The sequence below is a fragment of the Silene latifolia genome, chromosome 2, assembly GCF_048544455.1.
Source record: "Silene latifolia isolate original U9 population chromosome 2, ASM4854445v1, whole genome shotgun sequence".
Classification (NCBI taxonomy): domain Eukaryota; kingdom Viridiplantae; phylum Streptophyta; class Magnoliopsida; order Caryophyllales; family Caryophyllaceae; genus Silene; species Silene latifolia.
Window position 1 is genome coordinate 157,984,388 of NC_133527.1, and position 19,576 is coordinate 158,003,963.

The 19,576-nt window shown below is 36.5% G+C and overlaps 1 protein-coding gene across 1 annotated transcript; it reads left to right on the forward strand.

Annotated features, from left to right (window-relative positions):
• Window positions 1-17,647: 17,647 nt before the first annotated feature.
• Window positions 17,648-18,808, forward strand: LOC141641505 (putative F-box protein At1g32420). The gene has a single exon (XM_074450165.1). The coding sequence runs from the start codon at window positions 17,648-17,650 to the stop codon at window positions 18,806-18,808; it is 1,161 nt and encodes a 386-aa protein (XP_074306266.1).
• The last annotated feature ends 768 nt before the right edge of the window (window positions 18,809-19,576 follow it).

The following is a 19,576-nucleotide window of genomic DNA, read 5'->3' on the forward strand; positions in this document are numbered from 1 at the left end:
AGTTTTTTAAAGCACTATATAATACTCCGTCTATACTCCCTTTCTTACGATCATTAGTTATCTATAACTTTTACTTTTTACACAAAGACCAAGTAAAAAAAAAGAGTGATTTTAGACAACTAAAAAAATCAAAAAAATATAACTATTGACTTATATACCATAAAATGAAAATAGATAGCTTCTCATTAAGATGGAGAAAATACTTCGTAAAATGGATAAGAAATTCAACTAATCGAAACAAATGTATCACTCATATTTTTCCGGATTTTTTGTCAGAAGGTACCTAATATTTAGGTAACTTTGCATGCAAGTCCCTAACATTTTGTTTTGCCCAAAATTACCTAAAATTTATATTTCATTTGCTAACAACTACCAATGAATGTTTTCCGGTAAAAAAATAGTTGACTTTGGGTTTGATTTGATGGGAAAATGTGATTTATTTTACTATCTCCTTAATCCCTTTCTCTAAGACTAATTAATCATATAATTTAACTCTTTTTCCTCCTCTCCACATATACTATCTTATATATCAACTCCTATCAATAGATTTAAATTATGTGATTATATAACTTAAGGAAAGGGATTAAGGAGAGAATAAAATAAATCACATTTTTCCGTCAATTTCATCCTCAAAATGAACTTTTTTTTGACGGAAAACATTAATTGGAACTTGTTAACAAATGACAAGTAAACTTTAAGTACTTTTGGGCAAGACAAATAATGTTAGGTACCTGCGTGCAAAGTGACAGTTAGGTACCTATCTTCTACCAAAAAACCCTTTCATTCCACTTATATATACTATTGCAAAATTATTTCGATTTGTTTTAATGCATATATGTAATACATTTAAATAAATATATAATCTTCTTAAAATTGCATGCCTAAGTAGTAAAAGTTATTTCGTCAGTAAAGAAAAGAATTGTAGTAACATTGGATATAGTTATATGATAGTAATCATTCATTTGAATAGTAAAAGTAACAATATTATCAGCGAGATTAGTGAAAGTGGTAAAAACAACAACGGGAGTAGTGAAATAATCAATATTAATGCGGCAATAGTGAAAGAAGCAATAAATACGGCGGGAGTAGTGAAATTATCAATATTAATGCGACAGTAGTGACAGTAACAATAATTACGGCGGGACTAGTGAAAGTAACAATGATTATGGGTAAGTAGTGAAATGTTATTACTATTGTTTCATTAATAAGAGTAAAATATTAATAGCGCGAGTAGTGAATTTGTCTCCAAATTTATTACATTGTAATTTTAAGATATGTCATAGAAAAACATATTAATGATAAATTTATGGGTTATGCAACTTCAAGTAATTTTATTTAATGAAAAAAAAAATTTAATGGTAAGTAGAGGAGTCCGGGCGAAGCCATTCACCAATACTAGTAAAACAAAAACCAAAAATGTTGTTATTACTTTCATGACAAAATTTAATTGAAAAAAAAATATAAATTGAACATTAGTTTTATGCTACAAAAATACTTTCATTAAAATATTTTCAATTCATTACTCAATTCTCTTAAGTAATTTTCAGTTTTAACTTTTATTTATCAAAACAAAATACAATGCTCAGAAATGTAAATAATTATAAGGTACCAATATTATATAAGTAATTTTATAAAAATATTAAACTTTAAGTATCGTGCATTATATGCATGAGGACTAAACTAGTTTGGGATTAAATGATTTGGAAACAATTAACACTACTTAAATTAAAGTTTTAAAGTTGACAAAATATATTGATTATACTTAATTATATTTTGAGGAAAGATAATAAGATATTAACTAAATATGGAGACGAATATCCTTGATTAATTAACAACTTTAAATTTAACAAAAAATATTTTAATATCTTTAATCTTTATGATATTTTGAGGAAAGATATATTAAATATGGAGACAAATATTACTAATTTATTAACATTTTTAAGTTAACAAAAACTATTTTGATTTCATAATTATGTTTCGAAATATAAATTTTAAGAAGGTTAGCAATTTGCAACTATTCTTGGTCAACTTTACTAGTATAAATACAAGTACATAATAGCCTAGAGGGATATACTTACACCCTTTTTAATCAATCACAATTTTCTTGTTATATATCAACCATAAAAATGAAGGAAGCCGCCATCAAACTTTTTTCAATAATTCTCTTCATTTTGGTTATTGCATCAAGTTAGTCGCATTTTCGAACATCTTCTCAATTTTTTCGTTTTTGTATTAACACAAATTCTCGTTTAAAATAAACCATACCTGCTTATGGTTTTAACTTTAAAACGAGTTATATAGATACCATTTGTCCCTACTATCAGTATCACCATACCTGTGGTGGTATTTTGATCTGTTTTAGAGATAAAACAGATATATTTGTCTTAAGGATATTATAGATGATATACAAAAGCGGGATCTTTATTTTAGAAAATGTGCACAAAATTAACAACATGATACTTCATTCATCCGTCCAAAATAACCGGGACTCACGGAGTACTAGTTTTTTAAATTTCTGTTAACTAACATATTATATGTGTAATTGTAGGTGTAACAGTGCCACAAGTGAGTGCATTTCCATGCCAAAACGTACACGACTGCGTGCCGCATTGCGTAGGACCAAGGCTTCAAATGCATTGTTCCAATGGATAATGCTATTGCCCGCTCGTCAATGACGATATTTCACCTGCTTCTAAAACGGATTGATTCTCATTTTGTTAAGCCATCCACATGTTATAGTAGAGGAATTACATACGGAGTATTTAATTTGGTTTTATTGAAAATGCTATTATTGGTTTAATTTGAATAATAAATACATCATTTTGAAGGGTTTTTTTTTTTTTTTTTTTTTTTTTTTTTTTTTGAGGAGGGAACCCGCAACCGCTACCTTCGGTGCGCACTGTGTACACCCGCGAGAGTACGTGATAGCCTTTAAACCACGTATACTAGGTAAGCCACCCGAGGGTGACATGCTCGAAGTTTATTAGGCATAGACTCAGGCCAAGAATGCTCCACAAAATTTTTGCTCTTGAGGAGACTTGAACTGGGTCTTCTCGGAATTTCACCCAAGTTTTAACCACTAAACTCCACCCTTGCGGGCTTTCGTTTTTGTTTTAGTTAGATGATTTCCAATGTGATAAACAAAATTATACTCCCGCTATTAATTTTGATCAAAGGTATACAAATAATTGAGATATTGGAAATAACATTAGCGATTGTAAGATTATTTGTTTTTTTTTTTGTGGATTTCGGTCAAGAGGCACAAAAGAAGAACAAAGGAAGTCCTAGGAAGAAATGGGAAGGAGGAAGAGGAGGTGTGCCGTGGAAAGGAGGGAAGGAGCGGGGTATGTGGCGGAATTTCATTAGTCGGTTTTGGCTCGTTTCGACGATAATTAGAACCGTTGGTCAAATGCAAATTCCGACAATGCCAAAGTGCTTAAACACGAGCTTACAAGAAGATTGAGTACTCATATGACCCATTTCCAAAATCGTTTGCCCAATTTTCACAAGAATCGCCATCATTGGGTCAAATGGGTAACATTGACAAAAATAACTAGCTCTGGGCTTTGGTCATTGGGCAAATAGAAGTATCGGTCCTAGATCCTAATATAAACTCTCACCATAATTAGCAAATGTCCATAATAGGCATTTTAATTTTTACATTGATAGAAAACAAGTATTTCCTAATTCCTATTATGTTTCATCATTTCAATAGCAAAGCCTTTGTACTTTAGGTTACCCGTCTTATACTCTTACAATCATAACCAGTTAAATAGAAGTATAGCACCCAACTTGAATAGATAAGACAAGCTATTTTGCTAATCTTTAAATATGTTGTATTTTTTATCTCATCTTTTCTTCTAGATTCCTTTTTTTTTCAAGAATTTATAAACATACTAGAGTGAATAAATGACCAAAATCCATCTAGGTAGCACGAACACTTCTCTTAATCAACCGTCCTGTGTCCGACACTCGTCGGACACACGCTTAAACGTGTCCGACACCTACAAAGTTGTGTCTAACTTTCTACTTTTATTTGGGCACATGTCCGACGCGTGTCCATGGTATTTGGGCACGTGTCCGACGTGTGTCCTTGATATTTGGACATCATTTGGGATGAATGATGTTCTTTAGACGAAAAATGAGATGTCGAAAGAGATTGATTAGAATACGATTTTGGCTTGGAAATGAAAAAGAGTTATAATCAAGACTAAATTTTACCTACACTTATTTAAGTTTAATATCAAATACTTTTACAAAAATAAAATCGAACGTTTATAACTAAAAAATATATAAATATATAAATTTAAATAGCATGTCTCGTGTCCTAAATTTCATTGGATGTCGTGTCACTTGTCAGTGTCATGTCCGTGTCCGTTTTGATGCTACCTAAATCCATAGACACACACATTAGGCCCGCCCAGACCACTCATATGGGCCATTTTTGTTACCCTTGCTAGCCTAGCCCACTCATATAGACCATTTTTGTTGCCCCGGCATAATTCCATGCCCAAGCTCACATGGGGCCGGCTTATTCCTCTAAAACATATATAGACTCAACAATAGACTTAACCACTTTACTCAAAAGTCAAAAGGCAATTTTTTTAAAGCACTATAGGTCATGTTCTTTTGGACTTAAACGAATCTGATCTGAACTGAACTGAACTTATAGGGTCTGAACTGAACTGAACTTATTGGATCTGAACTGAACTTATAGGATCTGAACTTTTCTGAACTTATAGGATCTGAACTGAACTGAACTTATTAAATCTGAAATGAACTTATATGATCTGAATTGAACTGAACTGAATTTATAGAATCTGAACTAAACTTACAGGATACGGATTTAAATTAACTTAAATTAATTTAACTTAAATATTATTATTATTATTACTAATTTTTTTTGTGCAAGAGATCTCTTCTTCTGCTAGTTTCCTGTGTGCAGGGATCTCAGACCACTCTTCTTCTATACTAAGGATTACTACTGGCAGTCAGAAGATTAATAGGCCTTTTAGTTTTCTCAATTGTTGGACTATCTCTCCTCATTATAAAACCTGTGTATCCCAGAGCTGGACTGATCATACTTATGGAGACAAAATTAGTCAGTTATTTTCTAAGCTCAAAAGATTGAAGTATCCTCTTAAAGCTCGTCATAGAGATGGCTTCAGGGATATTGCTGCTAGAGTTAAGGTTGCAAAGGATGCACTGACTAAATGCCAGTCTGAATTGCAACTTTCTCCTACCCATGCTGACTTACTTTTGGAGAGTCAACTCCTTCTTCATAACTACTTGGCCATTAGGAAAATTGAAACTGCCATTCTTCATTAAAGAGCTAAGGTTCACCAACTTCTGCTTGATGATGCTAATTCGAAATATTTCTATGCCAGAATCTTTGAGAGGAATAAATGCAGTTCCATTGGCTTTCTTTGTAATGCTGCTGGCACTCCTTGTACTGGTGCTACTGAGGTTGCCAACACTTTTGTTAGTTACTACAAGGAGTTGTTAGGTACTAAAGCTCATATCTTTCCTGTTCCCTCTTCTCTGTTCCAGTCAGGGGTCTTTCCCTCTTCCTCTTACTCTTATCTGTTGGCTGAGGTCTCTCTTGCTGAAATACGAGGAGCCCTGGACTCTATTGATAGGAACAGTAGCCCAGGCAATGATGGCTATCTTTCTGGTTTTTTAGGGACACTTGGGACCTGGTGGGCTCTGATTTCCGTGCTGCTGTGACTGAGTGCTTTCAAAAAGGTAAATTACCTAAGGCTGCTAATAGCACTCTTATTACCTTGATTCCCAAATGCCAAACTCCTCAGAATGTCACTGATTTCCGTCCCATCTCCTGTTGTACTGTGGTTTATAAAACAATCACTAAAATCTTAGCTAATAGGCTGAAATGCTATATTGGGGAGGTGGTGGGTCCTGAACAAGCTGCCTTTGTTCAAGGTAGGGACATCTTTGATAACTCTTCCCTTGCTCATGAACTGGCCAGTAAGTACTCTAGATCCTTAATCACTCCTAGGTGTATTGTTAAGGTGGACATTAAAAAAGCGTTTTGACTCTGTTAGCTGGTCATTTTTGCATCATAGTTTGCTTCTTTATGGTCTTCCTGAGAAATTTGTAAAGTGGATAATGGCCTGTGTCACTTCTCCTTGGTTCTCTTTATGCATAAATGGTTCTGTTGAGGGGTATTTCAAAGGTAAGATGGGCCTCAGACAGGGAGATCCTTTGTCTCCATATTTGTTTGTCCTACGTATAGAAGTCTTGTCTAGGCAGCTAAGGGGGCTCTCTGTTCATAGGGGATTTTCCTTTCATCCTAAATGTGCCAAATTACAATTGACTCATTCAGTTTTTTCTGATGATCTCTTAGTCTTCTCTCGGGGAGATCTTCCTTCTGTTTTGGCTGTGACAGGTTGTTTGAAGCTCTTTGCTAGTTACTCTGGTCTAACTGCTAATCCTTTGAAAACTTCTATCTATTTTGGTGGTGTGGCTCCTCAAGTGAAGGACTTGATTCTGGCTAATACCGATTTTTCTGAGGGGGATTTTCCCTTCAAATACTTAGGGCTTCCCTTATTTACTTCCAGGCTTACTAATGATCTGTTTCTTCCCCTTATTGAGAAAATTAAGGGCAAGATTGGAGCATGGGCAAATCATGTTCTCTCTTATGCAGGAAAAACTCGGCTTATTAACCCTGTGCTCTTTGGGATACATAATTTTTGGGGAGCTTGTGTCATTCTTTCTAAAGGTGTGGTTAAAAAGATTGAACAGTTATGTAGGAATTTTTTGTGGGGTGTTGATAATGTAGGCAGAAAGCTTCTTTGCCAAAGGTGGTCTGCTCTTTGTAGGCCTAAATTGGAAGGGGGTTTTGGTATCAAAGAAATCCTAAGTTGGAACAAAGCTCAAGCAGTTAAGTGGATATGGAAAATTGTTAATACTCCTCATTCTCTATGGGTTCAATGGGTCCAGGCATACCTGTTGAAGGGTGTTAGCATTTGGGATGAAATGAGAACCTCAGCCACTTCATGGTATTGGAATAACATCCTAGCAATTAGAACTGATCTCATCTCTCAATTGGGTGTTGTTGGGGCTCAATCTCTCTTGGCAGGTATGGCTAATGGGAAATTTGATGTTGGTTCCCTATATGATGTTTTACGCACTATCTCCCCTAAGGTGCCCTGGAGGCTCACTGTTTATGACCAGGCCATCTACCCAAGGCAGAGTTTTGTTGGTCATCTTGCTGCTCAACTGAAGCTCTAAACAGTTGACACGATCGTCCAACGAGGTTTTAGTTGGGTTAATAGGTGTTCTCTTTGTGAAGCAGCAATGGAAACACACTCTCACCTATTCTTTGGCTGTTCCTGGTCTGCTTTTGTTTGGGAAGCTATCCAGAAAGCTTTAAGTTTTTCTCTGATGGACACTGATCTGACTGCTATACTAGCCTGGTTCTTCACTCATAATAGGGGGAGTAGCTGGGTAAAGAAGCGTGGAAGATGTGCACTTCTTAGAATTGTCTATCACATATGGCAAGAGCGTAACAAGCGAGTCTTCACAGGCTGTTCTAGATCTGTTATATCTGTTACTCAGACGATTATTAATCAAGTTACTTTAAGGATGGCTCACTGTTCTATGGATTTGCTTATGCATTTTTAAGTTTGTTAGCTGTTTGATCTCGTGTAGTTACGGGTGGTTTTTTTTACCTCTGTAGATTTGATCGAAGGATCTTGTACGGTTTTATTTATATCAATAAAAGATCCTCTTGCATTTCTGCAAAAAAAAAAAACAATATAATGATAATAATAATAATAATAATAATAATAATAATAATAATAATAATAATAATAATAATAATAATAAGGGTGTGGGAGCCCAGATTGTCTCTCGGCTCCCCACCAATTTCATGTAAACCTTTTATTTTTATTATAATGAAAGCTGCGCGCATTTATAATAAAAAAAAAAAAAAAAAAAAAAATAATAATAATAATAATAATAATAATAATACTCCTCATTTCTTGCATGCCTTGAACCGGCTCGTTGAGGCTCGGGGTGCTGAGGTAGGACTTTCCATGTTACTGGTTGATTTCCAGAATGCTTTCAACCTTGTTGATCGTACGACCATGCTTCAGGAAGTTCGTCGACGTTGCCCGGTTCTCTCCCGTTGGGTGGAGTTTTGTTATTCCAGCCCTGCCCGTCTTTTTAATGGGGAGCATTGCTTGTGGTCTTATCAGGGAGTCCAACAGGGTGATCCTTTGGGTCCGTTGCTTTTCGCTTTTGTTTTGCATCCCTTAGTATGCAAAATTCGGGACACTTTTGACCTCACTATGCAGGCATGGTACTTGGATGATGACACCATTGTGGGGGATACTTTGGAGGTGGGGAAGGTCTTGGATTTGATTATGGCGGATATCCCCCGTTTTGGACTACACCTTAATGTCTCCAAGACGGAGGTCTTTTGCCCTGTTGAGGATCCTCAGAGTCGGCTCCCTGGGGTTTTCCCCCCCTCTATTGCTTGGCCTGTGAGAGGTGTTACGGTTTTGGGTGGACCTGTCAGTACTTGCCCTAGTTTTGGCAGTGAGATTGTGGCGAGGAGAGTAACTAAGACCATTGAGCTAATGGACTTGGTTGCGAGGATTGAGGACCCGCAATGTGAGTTGCTTCTACTTCGAGCTTGTACTGGTATTTCTAAGCTCTATTTCTCCCTTCGTACTTGCTCCCCTAGTGTTTTTGGGTCCGTCCATCTCCCTTTTGATGCTGCTCTTCGTTCCAGCTTGGAACGTATCGTCACCGCGTCTGGCCCGGGTTTTGGGGATTGGTAGTGGCGCCTTGCTACTTTCCCTTTTCATCTTGGTGGTCTTGGTGTCTATGATGGCGGGGGATGTTTTACATTATGCTTTTATTGCGTCCCGTTTGCAGTCTGCTGATTTGCAGGCTAAGCTCCTCGGACCCTCTAGTATTGTAGCTGCTAGCCCTGCTTTTGATGATGCCGCGCGAGGTTTTACTGCGACTACAGGCTCTGGTATCTTAGGTAACTCTAGCGAAATTGCTGCCCCCAAACTTATGAAGAAATTGGCAGACATTTATTTCGCTACGGTTGCTGCTGCCTCATGGGTCTGTTTTCTCTTTGACACCTCGCCAGCTTGCTTTGTGGCAGTCTCAGCAGGGTTCCCACTCCTTTGATTGGTTCCGTGCGGTTCCTATCTCGGGGTTGAGTCAGACTATGAATGGGAGGATGTACCGTAGTGTACTTGGGTATCGTCTGGGTGTTCCGTTATTCACGGTCTCTAGGCCCTGTCCAGCTTGCTCTCTGGTTTTTGCTGATGATGTTTTTGGGGACCACGCTGTTTCTTGTACTGGTACTATGGGCGTTAAACTTCGGCATAACCTCGTCCGTGACACTCTTTTCGACATCTGCTATAGATCTGGTATTTCTGCGGGAAAGGAGGTTGATGTTGGTTTGGTTGACGGGCATGGGGGTTCTCTTCGTCCTGCGGATTTGCTGCTGTATTCTTGGGACAAGGGCCATGATGTGTGCGTTGACTTGACCGGGTCTTCTCCTTTGACTCAGACTGGGATGACGGATTTTGTGCCTGGCCGGGTTGTTGCTGATGCTGCTCTGCGTAAGTGTGCTAAGTATGGGGATTTGTGCGCGGCAGCGGGTTATGGTTTCCTTCCCTTCTCTTTCTCATCACTTGGGGAGTTGAGTTCGGATGCTGTTGCCTTGCTCAAGCGGATCTAGAAATTCTCGGTATCTCGGGATGTGGGGGCTCGGATGGCCGCTTACATTTTTACTAGACTTAGCTTTGCTGTTGCTAAGGGTGTGGGAGCCCAGCTTGTTTCTCGGCTCCCCACCAATTTCATGTAAACTTTTGTTTTTCAATTAATGATAGCTGCGCGCATCCTTCTATAAAAATAATAATAATAATAATAATAATAACAACAACAACAACAACAACAACAACAACAACAACAACAACAACAACAACAACAACAACAACAACAACAACAACAACAACAACAACAACAACAACAACCACAACAACAATAATAATGTAGGTGACGACTTGGTAGAGGAACAATTCTAGGTGCCTTGCGTTTATGTGTGGATTTGTGAATAAGGTAGGGTTTCCCTACTTAGTACGGTTGTATGATTATTTGTGAGACGGAATAGTACAGTGTTTATGTGGTTATTGTGATTGTCATTATTGTGGTTGTTATTATGGTGGAGATGGTGGTGGTGATTATGGTGTTGATTGAGAAGCAATGTCGGGAGATTGACTTCACCCCTGTTATCGTTCCTTGTGATTTTCGTTGCAATGAGGATGTACACATTAAGGATCTGGGTACGCTCGCTGTGGTGAGTCGGACTTTTGATATTCAGTGATACAGTCTGACTTTGGCAGGGGTTGGTTCCTCGATGCGATGAGAACCAGGCTACCCGCTATGGTGAGAGCCAATTGGTGTTTTGCGCTGTGGTTTGGATACAGGTTACAATGGAGTACGAGGACGGTGGAGAGGATTGGAGATGTGTGTGTGGATTACTTTTTGTGTTTGTTACTTTTTACTCGTGATTAATTGTATAACTGTTACTGGCCTTGTTATGTTTTCAAAATGGTGGTGAACCATTTGATATTTCCGACAAATGGGGAGCAGTGAGATCTAGCAAGTGTTGATCTAGTATGGCTTGTACGCGGGATGGATGGACGCCGGATGAGATATTCATTATTATAGCTTCCGCTGAGTCTAGATGACATTTGTTTACATTTCATCAGTTGTATTTTCGATTTTTGGATTTGATGTAATCGTATTGTCTTTCATTTCAATAACCAACGTAAAATGTTTCTTTATGGTCTATTTGATATGTACTAACTCGGGTAACCGAGATGGTAATGCCCTTACTTGCTAGGGAACGTCTTTTTATACGCTCCTTGGTAAATGAGGGTGGTACAGCTAAAATACGTAAAACGTGCTAAATACACGGAAAAAAAGTAAAAATAAAGGCGAAAGTTATATTTCAAAATCCGAACCATGGACAGACGTTAGATATCAATGTCCAGCACCAGCCCAGATGTTGATATCAAACGTCAATACCATGCATAAACGTTGAAAGCCAACGTCCAGCACTAACCCAGACATTAGCCTTCAACATCAATACCAACCCTGACATTAGCCCTCAATGTCGGCATCATACCAAACATTGATATTCAACATTACTCCCCATGGGCAACATTGATAATCATCGTTACCCCCCCCCCCCCTCCCCCACCCATGGCCAGCGTTGAGAATCAACGTCCCTGCCAGCCCTGACACTGAGACTCAACGTCAATCACCACCAGCAACGTTGTTTATCAACGTCTTTCACCACTCAGGCCATTAAAAACACAACAAGAACGAGTTACGACGACTCAAGGTATACAATGGGATATTCTAAACAATTAACAAGGTAATCTCATATGGATTCAAACGTTAAAAAAAGTTACAATTTGATTGATTATTAGTTAGTTAACTTACCGATGATTTGTCGTTCCTCATTGATTTTGATGGTTCGTTGTTTGCCATTGATGAAATCGATTAACAAAATGTTGTATTTTTTTTTTATATCTGGGAGAATTTGGGAGAGAATAAAGTAGAGAGCGAGAGTAGGTCAAGGGTAGTGTTGGTCATTTTTAAAAAAAATGGACAATTCCTTACAAAACATCGACGATGACCAGGCTAAAGTCGTATCACCTACATCAAAATAATCCCGCCTCAATACTAACAAATAGCTAGTGATAAGCAGGGTATCACATCCACAGGGAGACGGTAGTTATCTAGTTTGCTAATGATTAAGTCCGTTTTAAAGGTAACAATTTTCTGGGGTTTTGTTTGTTTGGCTTCTAAATTAATTGCAATAAAGTAAAAGATGAATTCAATAAGATTTAAAAGCCTAGGGATCAAGTTCACTAGGTAGTTATATGGGGGTATGATTTAACTAATTAATAGAGCAATTTATGTTGTTTAAGGTCATATGACCAGTCGATTCTAATATGCCCTTTAGATCTATCTATCCTTAACATGTGGTCACAATTATTAAGTCAGTCTGTTCAATTGTCGCTACCTATCTTAGTCTTAACCTAATTGGTGAAAATCCTAATTTGCGAGACTAATTAACTAATCCTTGCCAGTAATTAATCAATTAGATTTAAGACAACAATTTAACTATTAATGCATTACGTAAACCCCCTTCTAACAACCTAGATCTCTTTTCACCCTACATAAGAAGATTAGCTACTCATACTAACAATATTAACAACAATAATATGAATGAAAAACATAATAAAATGCATGTAAAATATGAATAACAAGCAATTACTAAACTAGAACTTGAATTAACGATTAATAAAGAAAGATTAAGGAATACCGAAATTAGATAGCGTAGATCCGGAATGATAATAATAGCTAAAACTAATCTAACAGTTTTCTAGGAATTTTTAGAGTAAAAGGTGGCGTAACAAAGCGTAGAAACTTAATAGGGCACGGGTTTCGTATTTATACAAAACAAAAACCGACTTTAGGAAATTGCACGGAAAGTCTTCAGTACGAGGATACTCGATCTAGTGCAAGTGCACTCGATCGAATATACAACCACTCGATCGAGTACATGCCAACTCGATCGAGTATCTCCGCTTTTTAGCTGTTTCTTGTGTAATCTTATTCACTTCTCTCTTCTTTCACTCTTCTAGGTTTCCGTGCCATACTTTGTGTATCCCGTCATGCTAACTCTGCTGTGCTCCACTTCACTCTTTTGCTCCATAATTGCATCATTCCTGCATTAAACACCAAATAGCGGAAGTATCGACATTCTAATATAAATGACGTAATTAGCACAAAAACCCTATCAAAAACAACTTAAAGGGAGTCATAAAAGTGTATATAAATATAACTCATCAAACTCCCCAAACCAACTCTTTATTTATCCCTAAGCAAAGCAAACACACAATACAAATGAGAATCGTACAAATGGTGAACGAATAACCCAGAGCTAATGTTAATGCATATACAAATCCCAAGTTATTCATATCAATAACAAAATAATGACCAAATTGTACCAATAAAACAAATTCAATGGCACAGGTAATAGAAAAACGCAGCTCAAGTCTCAAGATGTAACATTATACCATAATATAGACAATAGCCAAACACCTTTCAATCTTGCAAGACAAATTAGTTGGATTCTCGCGGATGTATTCATGCACCGATAAGTATGGGTGATTTATGTGTAAGATAAGAAGAAATAGAAGCACTCACTCAACTTATGAAACATGCATGCAATCTAATGTGATAGAAATTTCTCCAACTAATATGCATTCACAATATAGACAAAAGTACATGTATCAAGGACAATAAGGGTGGCAAATGGGTTAATGGTGTAGAAATGGTTTGTGCCAAGACACGTATGAATATGTGAGACTAAGACGGTAGTCGCAACTACACTTGCTTACCAAAACCAATACTTACAAAAACAAACAAAAACAAGCCAACTAGAGAAATTATCACAAATTTGACAACATATGAGAGGCTATGAATCACTCTCCAGAAAATGCATTAGACTCTAGCAAACCCTTTACAATCTCTTAACAAAATCAAATGAAGTAATCCCTTTTTTTCGCTTTCTTTTCTTTTTCTTTGTTTTTCACTTTTTTTGTTCTTTCGCTTCATATATTTTTTCTTCTTTTTCCATTATAAGAAATTAACACAATTGCTACAAAAATTTAAGCTACTACCCATATGACAATAAAAGTCCTTTTCTCAATAAAAGTAGCAAAAAAAGACATGATACTCAAGCAACTGCGACTGTCCCGATAAATTAGGCAAATTCTAGGACTGTAGCTATTAGAAATAGGATATAAATAGCTACAAGGGTTCAAATGGCTAAACAAAAGGTAATGTAAGGCTTATTTGAACAATAAAAACTGCCTATCCTCATGCACATAGTCATATGAATGCATAAAAATATCAAGAAATTAATGTCACACTTATGCAGTTTGATATTACATATTGCACAAGGAGAACCACACTCAAGCCTAATTGACAACGACACTAGTTTATTAATGTTCCTAGTCTAGGAAGCTATATAGACCTCAGAAATTTAAGTGGTTTACCAACATAATTTTGTCAAACCTACTTAGCATAAGGCATGTAAATATGGTGTAAGACTTGAGTTATGAGCTTTGTTTTCATAAATAACTGGTCAAAACAATGTACGTGTATAACTAAATTGGGATTCAAATGCAAAAACAATGCAAATTATCATCACTGTTAAGCAATTCACCAAGCCTCGATCTATAAAAATGAAAAACATATTTTTGGTTTTTGAAATTTTTAATTTTAATGAATTTTTTGGATTTAAAAAGCACACAACAATAAACTAAATCACACAACAGGAATGTAAAGACTCCTCCTCCAAACCTAAATGTCACAGTGTTCTCATTGTGACGCCTACAACATAAGAATCACACATAACAAATCACCAGCAACCTAAAGGACACATCTAAACAAAAGGAAGGGGAAATAACGTATAAACTAGAGATAATACAATAAAGATTAGATACAAGGAGAGAGAATACCTGGTGTGAGCATAGAAGCTCCCCCAAACAGTTGTAAAAAAACGGAGAAATAGTGACTAACTGCGCATATCCTTCACAATCAGCACCGTATCAGTCAAAAATCAGGGTGACTCGATCGATTCCATCAATACTCGATCTAGTACTCAATAAGCGAGTTCTTCTTCTGCATTTTAAACCAAGTGCTCACCCATGGTGGCACAGTAAAAAAACTCAAGGCTCGCATTAGTAAGTCGAAAAGCTGCGCATGTGCTACACAAAGACATAAGTAGCACCAAAATACAACACAAGCAAAGAAAATCAACCACAAACAATGTCCAGGCTCTTCCAACTCAAAATCCAAAATAAAAGGCATAGATGACCACACATTTCCTTCCATCACGGCACCGACAGAAAAATAATGTATTACCGCATCCGTCATAGGAGCAGTTAGCTACCTCATGGACAGGTTCTTCTTTAAATATCTCAGTCTCCAGGGCATCAAATTCAGCTTCCAAATCATCACCTCCATCAAGGCTGTAAACCGTCGCAGGATGAGGCTCATCTCTATAGGTCTACCGTACTATTTTATCCAATTCCTTACTCCATCATCTCGACACAATAACAGGAGCGCCAGATGGATCTATGTCCATACATAAAGCAAGGTTGTCATCAACAATATAATCAACAATGTTAATCATATAACACGTAGCTTATAACTCATGATGTCTTAATGCCTTATCAGGAATAAAAGTAATAGTGTCATCCCTAATCCTTAATGTAAGCCCACCATCCATAACATCGATGATCGTCCCTGCTGTGTAAAGGAATGGTTGTCCTAGAATAATAGGGACTCGCGAGTCCTCAACCATATCCATTACAATAAAGTTAACTGGAATAAAATACTTCTCCACTCTAACTAGAACATCCTCTAAGACACCCATAGGGCTCTTAAGAGATCTGTCAGCCATCTGCAAGGTCATGTTAGTAACATTGAGTTGACCCATATTTAACTTTTTACATATTGAATACGACATAACACTGACACTACCCCCTAAATCGCAAAAGGCTTCATCTATAGCTAAACTACGAATATGACAAGGATTGGAAAAACTCCGTGGATCCTTAAGCTTAGTTGGTGAACGGAGTTGCAACCCAACATAACATTCTTCAGTAAATGAAACCGTCTCCACTTCATTAAATAGGCCTCTTCCTTGTCAAAATTTCCTTCAAGAATTTAGCATAAGCCGACACTTGAGTGACCAATTCAGTAAATGGTACACTCACTTGTAGGTTCTTCACTGCCTCCTTGAACCTCTCAAACTACTGATCTAGCTTAGATTGTGTTGTCGGTGCGGAAAAGGTAGAGCTCTTTTAATGGGCCCGGCTTCCTTTACTTTATTTGAAACTTTTAAAACACCGTCATAATCAGAAGGGTCCCTCGATCGAGTATAGAGGTCACTTGATCGAGTAACCTGTTTTTACCAGAAACTGTAGCCTCAGGGTGAGAAATAGAAACTTCAGAGGAGGGTACTCGATCGAGTCCTGAGCTACTCGATCGAGTATCCACCGCAATTCCAGCTTTTTCGCTCGTTTTCTTGCATCGTGACTTAGCTTTGCTTAATTCATTCTCGTCATCACTTAGCTCCAAGCTATCTAATCCCTTAGGTTGCATGTAAGGAATCTCATCTTCAACAGGGGCATCTCCGGACCTTTATATATTGTATCCCTCCTCAACGAAATAGCATTAACTTGTTCATGTAATAGTTCAGTATAATGCGAGTTATATTGTAGTTTATAGTAATTTAAGAAAGGTACTAATAGTTTGGAGTATTCCCATTAAATAACCCAATAAAATATTAAATAGGAAACTCTTTTTTGCCTTTCGAACCTCCAAGTTATATACAAAATTGTACATATAACATAATAGTACGAGTAAGACAAATTGTTAAATATTATTTGCGAATAAGGTCGTTAATCATGGTTTTTTTGTGCTGATTAGGAGTATCCCTAACAGACAATTGTGACAGTCTTATGAAGGCAATTTAATGGGTAGATCCTCCCAAGTTTGGTTTTTTATCGCAAGAGTTAGAAATCATAAACCCATGACCAATTGTACCACTCACATCAACCAACTTCGGTCTTAAACATGGCTTCTTACTACAATTGTGTCATGCTGGTGTAATGTACAAGACACATGATCTGTATTTATTGCACATAAGAAAAAAATGGCCATAAGTGTTACTTGTGATCTATCTTGGTATATGTGCCGGTATCTAAAGTAAATGATTGTATCTTTTTCTCAAATTTTCCAGATACATGTGATTGAACTAACTTAGCACACGATCCTAAAATACGGAAATGCTATCAAATTTTTGACAGAATTTATACTCCCTCCCATCCAAACCAAAGGTAACACTTACCTTATTCGGACCATCCAAACCAAACAACCCATTCCTTTTTTAGTAAAAAACATTACTAAAAACCCTCACATACCCTTATTATTTACATACAATGTCATTATGTTTGTGGTCCTCTTTCAATTAAAGTGCAAGTGGGTCTACTATATTTCCAATATTACCCTTACTTTTTCCATTTTTTCTTAAAACAAGTGCCCCCTCCCATGTTACCTTTGGTTTGGATGGGAGAGAGTATTATTTTTCATAATAGTCAATTATCTACCCAAAATGGTCAATAAATACAAAATACTCCCTCCGTCCCGGTCATTTGTTTGCCTTTAGTTTTGCCACAAAACCAATGAAAGAGGAGGGGTCAATCATTATATGACAAGTGGACCAAATTGAGTGTGGAGGATCCAATCGCCAGCAAAGGCATTCTTAAAATAGAAAGGCAAAAAATTAACTGAGACACCAAAAAAATGGAATAGACAACAAATAACCGGGACGGAGGGAGTGTAATTTTACTAATTTGAAAACTATTTCAAAATAGTCCGATATCTTTCCAAAATTATGATTTCGAAACCTATACTGCCTTATAAAGGTGGATGCACATATGCACATACTACCCATCATTTCTCTTACTCTCTCTTCAATTATAACACACTCTTAGCTACTCAAATGAGGAAGCAAAAGAGAAACAAATTGCCTACAACAAAACTAGTAAAAGAAATATGTCTTGAGATTCTTGTTAAATTACCAATCAAAGCAATATTAAGATTTCGATGTGTTTCAAAATTGTGGTGCTCACTCATTGATGACCTACATTTCACTTCAACCCACCTTAAAAATCAGCACAAACTTCAAGATGAATCTCGCTTACTAGTGTTAGAGCCACATGAGATGTGTGACCGAAATCAATTGGGTGCGATTCGCCGGAGTGACACATTTAGAAGGATGTCTAAGCATGAATTCGGTGATGATTGGTCTATCCATTACCATGCCACCGGTTACATTAACGGCGTGCTTTGTGTCAAGAAATACATAACAGCAGAAGTGCTACCAGTTCAAATTTTTCTTTGGAATCCTTCGATTAGGAAAGCTTTAGAAATTCCTCTTCCTCGAGCAGCAAAATCAAAAGCAATAATTGATAATATTGATTGCGCCTTTGGTTTTGATCCGATTACAAATGACTACAAGATTGTAGCAAGCTTATATATCCGCGGTGAGCATCATTTCCCTAAATTTGTTGAGATATATACCCTTAGCAAAAACTCATGGAAATTTTTCGAAAAGGAGAAATACCCAATTCTTTGGGACAAATACCGTCCAAAGGCTTACCTTAATGGGATTATATATTGGATGGGTATTGACTTGCTAGAAAATACTCCAAAAGGTAAGTTTTCTCATCTTGTGTCATTTAATGTAGATAAAGAGGCATTAAACTATATCGATTTACCGGATTGTGAAATTTTTGATGATCCGGATCATGAACGATTTCCTATCGTTTTGGACCAATCAATTGCCATAATGGATATCTATCCTAAATATACTAGTATTTGGGCAATGAGGGAGAATTCTTGGTTCAAGAGATATACTATTAACTTACAATTGTTTCAAAAGTGTGTATTTTTAAAGAGTAATGGTAACTTGTTGCATCGTGGAGAACAAGGAGGTGTGAGTTCATATCACCTTGAAAGTACAAAAGTTAAAGGTATTTCAAAGAGTTACAAAGTTGTCTCCTATTTCACCAGTGCTTACATGGAAAGCCTGGTGTTGCTTAATGGTTTCGATGATAGAAATGTATTCACTTTTCCTAATGGAGAAAAGAATTTTACTTGAAAATTCAAATGACATTCTATTCGTTACTACATCTGGCAAGATGGGAGCGATAATTTGCTTAGAAGTGACCGCCTAAGGTTATAATTATTTATCCCGAAAAATTTGTTTTCTTTGTTTTAATTACTTCAAATATGAATTATTGTAGTAGTTTACCCCTAAAATTGTTTCTTTGAGTTTCTTAGTAATAATGTTCTATATATTATCAATTCTACAATTTCTTCTATCATCTTGTTTCACAAATGCTAAAAGTAGTACTCCCTCCGCACAATTGTTTTCACCCCATTTCTCTAATATATGTGAGAAGTAGTTTATTAAAATAGGATCAAAACAGTTGTGCAGAGGGAGGATTTCATTTGTTCCATTAAATTGTATACATCTTCCGAAATATGCGAAGGGATTTACGAGAATGTATATAATTCAATGGAATAGAGAAAACATATATTTCACTCAGATAATTGTCATATTATTTGATGGAAATACAAAATCTATTTTTTGAGTTTATGATATTTATTATCCTTAAAAAAGGTAGATATCGTCATTTATTATTTTAATTCCTGACGTATGAGTTAAAATTAAATGTTTTTATAAATGATATTATATGCTAAATAATTTATCTTGATATAGTACGTATACATTCACATTTTGTTAATGAGAAAAAAAATTCATTAGTAGTGTAACATTCCCTTCTTACCTGACCAAGGTAATCAAGAGATGTTACCATCTCGGTTTTCCGAGGCAGCAAAATCGAAATTTTAATTGAGAAACATT